Genomic DNA, 10,112 nt, shown 5'->3' on the forward strand with positions numbered 1-10,112 from the left:
GGGGTGTATCCAAGAGGTGCATAAAATACATGGTTCGGACCCTACCCGGATCCTACCAGTACCCGACCCGTGGGTACGTCTTGGTATAAGATTTCTCCCCGTAGCTGTACATGGAACCGGAACCGACCCGGACCCACCGGAACCGGAATACCCGGTCAAAACCCGACCCGACCTTACCCGAAACCCGAAAAAAACTTGGTCAAATACCCGACTGTACCTAGAACCGGTTTTTCCCGAGCCGGTTTTCACTACCACGGTTCCGGTTCCTGAAAATACCTGGTTGGTACACATATAATGTATTTCAATATGATGAATATAACTAGTAGCTCGTTTAAATAATTCGGTAGTCCCGTCCAAGAAAATAATAATAATAATAATAATAATAATAATAATAATAAAACGCCTCATGTAACCACCATTTCTATTTCTTCTTCTGGCTTCTTCCATCCATCATCTTCACATCGAGATCTCATCATATTCATATTCATATTCACTCCGATCGATCAATCGATCGAAGATGGAGTCGAGAATGACTCGATTCATCTTCATATTAATCTCAGTCTTCTTCTTCGTCTCATTATCCGAATCATTCTACCTTCCAGGTGTTGCTCCGCGTGATTTCCAAAGAGTAAGTGTTTTCAATTCGATCTGTTTTACTGCATTATGTTTTAATTTAATTTAGTTTTAATCACTAAGGACAACGCGAATTTAGGTTTCTCGTTACTTACAGCTAGATCTACGGTTTTTTTCATTAGTTTAGGGTTGTTAGTAGTAAGTAGTAACTATAGGCTATGATGATTTTGTGTTATGTCACTTATGTGTTTGGATCTAGTGTTTTGGTTTCGTATTGACTATTGAGCTTGACTTAGGCCTGTAAACGAACCGAACTGAACGTCATGAACGTATTGAGCTGGACTTGTGTTCGTTTATTTATGCTCAGTTATGTCTATTTATGTTTTTACATTTACTTATTAATAGATAATGGATAATAATTAATAATCTTGAAGAGTTATTTACTTAGTGGTTTTGTATATGTTCATTTGAGTGTGTTCATTTATGTTTGTTTGTGTTCATTTACATTTGTTCATATATGTTTGTTTATCTCTGTTCAGTATGCTTGTTTATGTTTGTGAACTGTTCGTTTAGAACTTAAACAACATAAACGAACACAAACGAACACAAACATGCTCATTTTTTAAATAAACGAGCACGAACACAGAATATGTGTTGGTTAAGTGTTCGTGTTCGTTCGGTTCGTTTACAGGCTCACTTGCTTATTATTTTGACACCGATTAGTTTTTGTGAAGGTCATTATTATAATGTGTGAAGTTTGAGGAGTTAGGTTTAAGTAAATTATGTTTTATGTTTTGATGCTCTAACACAGGTAAGTCCTAATTTTAGGCATGTAAATGAGCCGAACGAACACGAACAAGGCGTGTTTGTGTTTGTTCATTTATGTTTAACCGAACATGAACAGTTAATTGAACAAATATTGTTCATGTCTGTTTGTTTAAAGTTTTTTACATGTAACAGTTATTGAACTTAAATGGAAATAAAGAACAAATATGAATGAACAAATGTAAACGAACACAAACATGATTTGAACACAAACGAACATATATGAAACATTAAGTACATGATTTGTCCAAAAATCCGAACACACATTTAACTTATTTGTTTAAAAGTATGAGTTGGGTTCTTATCTACTGAACATATTTGTTCGTTTTAAAATATATACAATTACATAGTTAAATGGGTTAATCAGGTATAAACGAACGGACATGAGCAGACAAACAAACATATCTGCTGAACATAAATGAGCGTTCATGAACATAAATGAACGAACGAAACATGTTGTTCATGTTCATTTGTTTAATCAAATGAACAAAAAATTTTGTTCATGCTTGTTAGTTAATTTAATAAATGACTTCCTGTCAGACGGTTCATGAACTATTCACTGAATGTTTGGTTCGTTTATAGGCATACACGTTCTTTATTTACCGGTCAAACTGCTTGTTGTATCATGTTCCCATATCAAACGTTGAAGAGCTTACATCTAGCTCCTTAATTTATGTTCTATCATTATCTTATAAACATGTGCATTCAAATCATGGTTAAATAAGTTCTATCATTATCTTATAAACTTGTGTATACAAATCATGGTTAAATAAGTACTGTTTGAGAAGCCTAGTTGGTTTTGTTTAGGCTATTTTTTGTAATATTATATTGTATTTTGACAAAGTTTATGTCTTTATGCCTGATTTGACCGTTCTATCAGGGAGATTCTCTACAAGTCAAAGTCAACAAGCTATCTTCTACAAAGACACAACTTCCTTATGACTATTATTACTTGAATTACTGTAAGCCTAAACACATTCAGAACAGCGCTGAGAACCTTGGGGAGGTGTTGCGTGGTGATCGCATAGAGAATTCGGTTTACACGGTGAGCATCTTCTTTATTTGTTTTTCTTTTTCCAAACAAAGTTAGGGGAACACACTGCAACATGATTTTTTTTTGTTATGATCTAAGCTTCTTATCTTTATTTCAGTTTAATATGAGAGAGGAGATCCCATGTAAGGTTGCTTGTAGAGTAAAGCTTGATGCTCAATCTGCAAAAAACTTCAAGGAAAAAATCGATGATGAGTATCGCGTAAACAAGTATGTGTCATTGTTATCCTATTTCCATTTCCTTATGGTACCTTATTAACATATGTTTCTTTTGGATATTCGTTATACTATTCAGGATTTTGGATAACCTCCCGGTTGCTGTTCGTAGACAAAGACGGGACGGTAGTCAGTCAACCACTTATGAACATGGTTTTCGTGTAGGGTTCAAAGGAAATTATGCTGGGGTGAGTTTCGTAACCAAAGTTTCCACTCATACCACTTTTCTAACTATTAAATTTCTATGAATTTATTCTTTCATTTACTTCTGTAGAGCAAAGAAGAAAAGTATTTCATCAATAACCACCTGAGCTTTCGAGTCATGTATCACAATGACCTCGAGACTGATTCTGCAAGAATTGTTGGATTTGAAGTTACTCCAAACAGGTATAGAAAGTCATTTCATCATATAAATTGTGATTATTAATGTGAAAATACATGACCTTTTTTTTTAACTTCTGTTCTTAGTATCAATCACGAGTACAAGGATTGGGATGACAAGAACCCTCAGTTGACAACATGCAATCAAAATACCAAAACCATAATTCAAGGAAGCACCGTGCCACAGGAAGTTGATACTGACAAGGAGGTGGTATTTACATATGATGTCACTTTCAAGGTATGTTCAAGTGAACCCATTAATAAGAAAACAAGTCATTTTGGGTTGTATATGTTTAATAACACGTCAACGTACAGTATGCATGTTATTTCATATTTTCTTTTTAAAATTTGCAGGAGAGTGAAATCAAATGGGCATCACGTTGGGACACATACCTTCTTATGAACGATGATCAAATCCACTGGTTTTCAATAATAAACTCTCTAATGATAGTCTTATTTCTTTCGGGTATGGTAGCAATGATCATGATGAGAACCCTTTATCGCGACATTGCAAATTACAACCAGTTAGATTCACAAGACGAAGCCCAGGAAGAAACCGGATGGAAACTCCTTCATGGAGATGTTTTCCGGGCTCCCACAAAATATGGCCTTCTTTCGGTTTACGTTGGAACCGGTGTCCAAATCTTAGGAATGACAGTAGTAACCATGTTATTCGCATTACTAGGTTTCTTATCACCATCCAACCGTGGTGGTCTCATGACAGCTATGGTTCTTTTATGGGTGTTTATGGGTTTGTTTGCCGGTTATTCCTCCGCCCGATTATACAAAATGTTTAAAGGTACCGAATGGAAAAGGAACACGTTAAAAACCGCATTCATGTTTCCAGGTATCTTGTTCGTGTTTTTCTTCATTTTAAACGCGATAATTTGGGGCGAGAAGTCGTCTGGAGCGGTACCGTTTGGAACCATGTTTGCTCTCGTTTGTTTATGGTTTGGGATATCCGTGCCGTTAGTGTTTGTAGGCAGTTACTTGGGCTTCAAGAAACCCGCAGTTGAAGACCCCGTGAAAACAAATAAAATCCCGAGACAAGTCCCGGAGCAAGCTTGGTACATGCAACCCGTCTTTTCAATCCTGATCGGTGGAATCTTACCATTCGGGGCTGTTTTTATCGAGCTGTTCTTTATTCTAACCTCGATTTGGTTAAACCAGTTCTACTACATATTCGGGTTTTTGTTCATCGTGTTTGTGATTCTAATCATCACGTGTGCGGAGATAACAGTGGTGCTATGTTACTTCCAGCTGTGCAGTGAGGACTACAATTGGTGGTGGCGCGCGTACCTTACAGCAGGGTCATCCGCTCTGTACCTTTTCCTCTACTCCGCCTTTTACTTCTTCACGAAACTGGAAATTACAAAGTTGGTTTCAGGGATTTTGTACTTCGGTTACATGTCGATTGCTTCATATGCGTTTTTTGTGTTGACGGGCACAATCGGGTTCTATGCGTGCTTATGGTTTGTGAGGAAGATTTACTCATCCGTGAAGATAGACTGATTGACGTAAGCGCATATACGAGTATGAAAAGAGAAAACAAATGAAGCAATTGTTGCACCAGAGCCAGAGTCAAGACTTTAGAGGTGTGTAATGTTTTATGAGATGATGTTTTATATCATAATTAGTAAAAGGATATTGTCTAATTTTCTGCTTTTCAGTTTAGGTTTTTGGATTCTATGTTTGCCTGTTTTGTATTCTCTTATCTCATGTTAAACATAGGCCAGTCACTTTTTGATGTAACAAAAATGATAATAAAAAGAAGTCATTTAAAAGAATTATTTTTAGCATAATCACAATTCACATGAACTATTTTTAGCATGATTACATTTACTTTTCGCCATGGTTGTAAAAACTTGCTTAGACACCGATTAATCACTAGTCGGTTGAAGGTATTCAATCGACTAGTAGCTAATTAATCGTTATTTGGTTAAAACCAGTTAGAATTGAAAATTACATATTAAAATACCAATCCGATTAGTCTCTAATTATACATTCTAACCACCAAAATTTACAAGCTATGACTATCAAAAACTGAAACAGCAATGTTATAAGTTTTAAGATAGTTTTTTATGCTCCAAACAAGTTGAAAAAAGTTCAACTTATAAGGCAAGACAAATAATTGTGGCATGTTGCTATTGCTTTTAAAAGTAAGGGTCATTCACATGATAGTAACTTCAACTGAACTCCAAGATGTAGTTGCACCCATAGAAAAGAAAACAAAATTCTATTAAGTTTAAAAAGTTTTAAAAAAAATCTATAAGATAACCCAAAATAAGCAACAAAAAGTTAAAAAAAATAAAAATAAAAACCCTGAAATGCATAATTGGGCTTCACTTCTATTTGCCAGCCATCAACCCGACCCGGATTTCGGTTTCACCTTCTTTTGCCAGAAAGAATCTTTTTTCTCCTGAGCTAATAGCTCCTCAAAAGAAATATCAAATATACCTAAGTCACTGTCTTCTGTTGCTTCAATAGCTTTTGCCTTTGACTCCATGGAAGCACCAACTTCAAGCATCTACACAACACGAGCCAAAGTCAAATGCGTGTCGGGTTAGATACGCTCTAGCAAACGTTTACATAGAACCCAAATGGGAGAAAGTTTATTATCATATATCACAATTCTCAAACATTACAAATTAGCCTCTACTTGTGTATTAATTTACCTTCTTGTAAGCTGGTGAAAGCTTAAGTTGTTGTTGAAGCCAGTTATATACAAATGCATCCTCTTCTAGCCTCTTTTGTTCTAACTCTAACTTGTATATCTGCAGATGACTAATTACTACCAAAATGGATTTTACAATATTTAAGACCAAATTATATTAAATAACTTTAGTTACTAACCTGTTGGCGCAGTCGATCAAATGAAGACCTGTCTGCCTTAAATAATAAAGTCTTTGTAATAGTGAACTTTCTATGGATGACCTCAGACCTGTTGATAACAAAACCAACTGTAGTTATATAAAACTTCATTCTAATTAACATATGAACTACATATATTTTATACTACTGGACTGCAATATGTATTTAAACTTATTACATACTTGTGTTTTAGCTCAGTTCTCGCTTCAATCAAGCAGTTCACAAACTGACTAACCTGCACGTATAATTCAAATGTTTTAACTTTATATGTACAAGATAAAATCCTATTTCTAAGTTCTTTTGGCCAAGTAAACGAAACAAATTTACTATCAAAACAATAACTTTGAAAAAAAAGATCCTTGGATTGTAATAACTCGATGTACTCGATAAAAGATAATCAAGGAAGACACTGGTCAAGTTGTAAAAGTGTGCTACCTTTTATAAGTTATAACTAATCTTGTCTGTTTAAAAGTATCTTTAAACAATTTGTGTTCGTTTGTTGGTCTAAATTTGGCATTTTTTGGACCAGGGCTAAATTGGTAAAGTGATAAAAAAGAATTCATGGATAAATGTAATACCACTATTTGCAGCTGCAAATTCAACTGAAAGTTTAATCATATTTGTTATAAAATTGTACTTTTCTCTTTGCATCCATGTTTCCTCACATTTGGCTCCTAACCAAGGTGTTTCCAGGTAGGCATTGGAAAACTAAACAAATCTAGATAGTCTACTGTCTCAAGCAGCGGACTTTAACTTTCCTTAAAGTCCGCTACTTCAAGTAGCGGACTTCAACTTTCCTTTAAGTCCGCCACTTGAGACAACAGACTATCTAGATTTGTTTAGTATTCCAACGTCCACCTAGAAACACCTCAGTTTTCTACAAACCACCTACTTCTAAAAAAAATTTGTATTCACACACACCAACCATGGTTGTATAAATTCAGACTATGCACCGATACCGATTAATAGTCAGTATCCCACCGACTAGTTGTTGATTACTCACTACGGTCAGAATTGAAAATTTTATATATAAAATTCATTCTGATTATCGCTAGCCCTTACCCCACCACCTGACTAACCATCGAATTCTACAATGCTAAATATAACATTACAATTTATACAAAATAGACATAAATAAATAAATAAATAAACCTGAAGGAGAGTTAATCCATTGGAGCCATGAGACTGAACAAGCTGATCATACTGCTGCTTAATCCTCCTCTGCGTGGCACTCGAAGCCGAAGTAAACGGATACAAACTCACTAAATCATTATTATCATCCTCTTTCTTATCCTCTTTCTCATTTCCAATTCCATCAACCAATTCATCCTTGTCTTTTTCAATTCTCACCGAATCCTCGCAATCGGAAACCCGTTTCTTCTTCTTGTTCACTCTCTTCTTCTTCTTCTTAATATTATTATTATTATTATTATTATTATTATTATTATTCCTCTTCCTCTCACCCTCATCATCATCATCATCTCCGGCCACTGTATGTTCACCGATTGTACGGACAATGTCCGTGATCGGTGGTGGTGGGCCCCGGAGCCGTCTTCGTCTGGTGTGGAGAGAGAAAGAGAAGAAGGATATTATTATTATTATTAATATTATTAAGAAGAGTACCAATGGAAGCATAAGAAGGTGGTTATTGTGGAATAGGAATAATATCATTTGTGGGTTTGGGTTTAGAAATGAGTATTATTATAGCCGGAAGTTGAAGTCGTCATGGAGGTGGTGGTGACCGGAGGTTGAAGATATTTATTTATATATTTTCTGTTATGGAAGTGAGAAAATGGTGGAAATTGGAAAGTATTTTCAAGTCTCAAGCGTTGGTTTCAAGTTTCGTTTGAATATTATTATTTTTATTATCACTTTAATTCGTATTATACTACTATACATGGTGGAAATACACCCAACCTTTCCCTTTATGTTTATCTTCTCTTCACTTTATTGTATTCTTTCTCCATTACATAATAAAAATATTGTTATTTTATTATCAATATATTATATTATATTATATTATATTATCTTACATTAAATTACATTATATCGTAACGTACCTAACCGATATCAAACGAATTCAGGTTGTCATGATCATAAGTTGTGCGCAGTGGCGGATCTACACTAAAATCTCAGGGGTAACGTTCAAATTTTTTTTTACCGTACTTCATACTATGTAAACGAATATTTTTTTACCTTATTTCATAAAACAACCAAAAAATTTTCTTACCGTATTCTATACAATATCTGAATTTTTTTCTTACCGTATTTCATACAATAACTGATTTTTTTAACTTGATGTTGGACCGATATGATCGTTTTCTTAGATTTTTCATTTAAAAAGAATAGTACTAAGATTTTTACGTTTCATCTTCCAAGTTCCCTGATTTTAGAATAAACAAAATTTAAACTATAAACCCAAAATCAACTTCAATTTACACATAAACCCTAAATCTCTAACTAATTTACACAATTTATATAAACAAATTACTATTACAATTTTAGATAGAAATAGAAAAACACCTAAACTGAACAAGTAACCGTACAAGACCGTACAAGAGGGACTGAGGGAGCATCAGGCGTTGGCTACTCGGTTGTAGGGTGGAGGTCCAGTGACCAGAGGATGGCAGTTGGGGTCGGGAAATGTAGGGTGGAAGCAACCACTGAATGAAACTTTGTTTTGTTGAATGTTGATGTCCGGCATAAACCAAACGTCCAACATTAGGGAACAACGAACAATGTTTTATTTGGTTTGGACTTTACTTTTGTTGGGATTTAATTAATTTTAGCTTTTAATTTGGTTGGACTTTATGCAAATAGGGGTAAGGTAAAATTTTTTCAAGGGTAGCGAATTACAAAAACCGACCAGAAGATTAATAAATTTGCATTACCGGCGAAAGTTGAGGGGTAGCGGAGGCTACCCCTAGCTACAAGCTAGGTCCGCCACTGATTGTGCGTGTATCAATACCATCTTGGGCATTTACATATTTTCTTAATTTAGTGTCGTGGTAACGAACTTAACTGTATCAACCAAATTCGCATATGACAGAGAATTTTGTTGCCTAGTTTGTATGTTATAATAATTATAAATTAAAAGCATGATACTCAACTGAAATTTAAAAAACTAGTACATGAATAAAATTGGCAGCGCTAGGAAAAACTTAAATTTAAAACTAGCATAACTTTTTATCCATGTAGAGATTGAATGTGGACGATAATAGAAACGGATTGGACATTGCAGAGGTTGATTGCCTCACTCTTGTATTTAAATTGGGTGCTGCTAAATGTACCCCTTCCATTCATTTTTACTAAACATATCTCCTCCCTCAAGTTTTACATTAATACAACTTAGACCTTTTTGTTGTTTCTTTTGTCATTTTGTTATCTTTTATTATCATTATTATTTTTGTAAAAGCATTTTTTTTCTACTTTTATTTAACAATTTTTTTATTTATCTTTTTATGTATATTTAAAAGCTTTTAATAAAAACATATTTTTTTTTACTTAGAAAAATATTTTTTTTCTTATCTAAAAACGCTGAACAATATATTTGTTTGTGTGTAATATATTAATGTGGTTTCAGTCTTTAATATATGTTTGTGTGTGTAATATATTAATATAGATGTAATTAATTTCTTTTTTTCTTTTCAAATCTTTAAAAGAAATAAATACATTTTTACATAATACTTGGAGTACAGACTTCACTTGGAAGAGACGAAATAAAATAGAACAAGGAGAACATCTCCTCACTAGTTAGCTTAGCTTGTTTATTTAGGGTCTAGTTGGCTAGCCTTGCTCCTTGTTGTTTATGAATATTTTTTTGTTTGATGCTGCTTTTTGTTTCCTATATCCTTTTCTTAGTAGGTTATAGATTCCTTAATTTTTTAGTAGTTTGTTATCTATGTATTGTTAAGTGTCTTTTACTTGTAGGATGTATGTTTATTATGATTACCTGTATGTAGCTTTATGAGCCGGGGGTCTCTCTGGAAGCAGCCTCTCTATTCTCTCGGATAGAAGAAAGACTTGCCTACATCCCACCCTCCCCTGACCCTACCGATAGCGTGCTATGCGGTTGGATATACAGGGCTTGATTGATTGATGGATGGAGAACAACATCAAGTAGATGGTTTTGTTATCAATCTGGACAAGTTCTTCAATATATATGACACTCATAAAACAAGGTCCTCTTCGAAAA

General features: G+C 34.3%; 2 protein-coding genes across 2 annotated transcripts; one reads left to right on the plus strand and one right to left on the minus strand.

Annotated features, from left to right (window-relative positions):
• The first annotated feature begins 446 nt into the window (after positions 1-446).
• Positions 447-4,833, plus strand: LOC143633745 (transmembrane 9 superfamily member 7-like). Its single transcript, XM_077101991.1, has 7 exons — positions 447-628; positions 2,279-2,443; positions 2,550-2,659; positions 2,745-2,853; positions 2,940-3,052; positions 3,134-3,284; positions 3,401-4,833. Exons 1-7 carry the CDS (start codon positions 518-520, stop codon positions 4,556-4,558), a joined length of 1,917 nt encoding a protein of 638 aa, XP_076958106.1. The 5' UTR covers positions 447-517; the 3' UTR covers positions 4,559-4,833.
• Positions 4,834-5,115: 282 nt separating this feature from the next.
• On the minus strand, positions 5,116-9,220 carry LOC143633721 (uncharacterized). The gene is made up of 6 exons (XM_077101969.1): positions 9,208-9,220; positions 7,070-7,407; positions 6,100-6,152; positions 5,900-5,987; positions 5,722-5,820; positions 5,116-5,573 (listed from the first exon to the last, which is right to left on the minus strand). Exons 1-6 carry the CDS (start codon positions 9,218-9,220, stop codon positions 5,409-5,411), a joined length of 756 nt encoding a protein of 251 aa, XP_076958084.1. The 3' UTR covers positions 5,116-5,408.
• Between the last annotated feature and the right edge of the window lie 892 nt (positions 9,221-10,112).

Source organism: Bidens hawaiensis, unplaced genomic scaffold (assembly GCF_021521415.1).
Source record: "Bidens hawaiensis isolate Kalapana, Puna unplaced genomic scaffold, B.hawaiensis_p1.1 tig00006888_1, whole genome shotgun sequence".
Classification (NCBI taxonomy): Eukaryota; Viridiplantae; Streptophyta; class Magnoliopsida; order Asterales; family Asteraceae; genus Bidens; species Bidens hawaiensis.

Coding starts and splice junctions, on each gene's coding strand:
- LOC143633745 (XM_077101991.1), top strand. CDS start 518: ATGGAGTCGAGAATGACTCGATTCATCTTCATATTAATCTCAGTCTTC. Junction 2,854..2,939: donor TCAAAGGAAATTATGCTGGG/GTGAGTTTCGTA, acceptor TTACTTCTGTAG/AGCAAAGAAGAAAAGTATTT. Junction 3,053..3,133: donor TTTGAAGTTACTCCAAACAG/GTATAGAAAGTC, acceptor TTCTGTTCTTAG/TATCAATCACGAGTACAAGG.
- LOC143633721 (XM_077101969.1), bottom strand. Junction 6,153..7,069: donor ATGGATTAACTCTCCTTCAG/GTTTATTTATTT, acceptor TTATACGTGCAG/GTTAGTCAGTTTGTGAACTG. Junction 5,988..6,099: donor AGAACTGAGCTAAAACACAA/GTATGTAATAAG, acceptor TGTTATCAACAG/GTCTGAGGTCATCCATAGAA.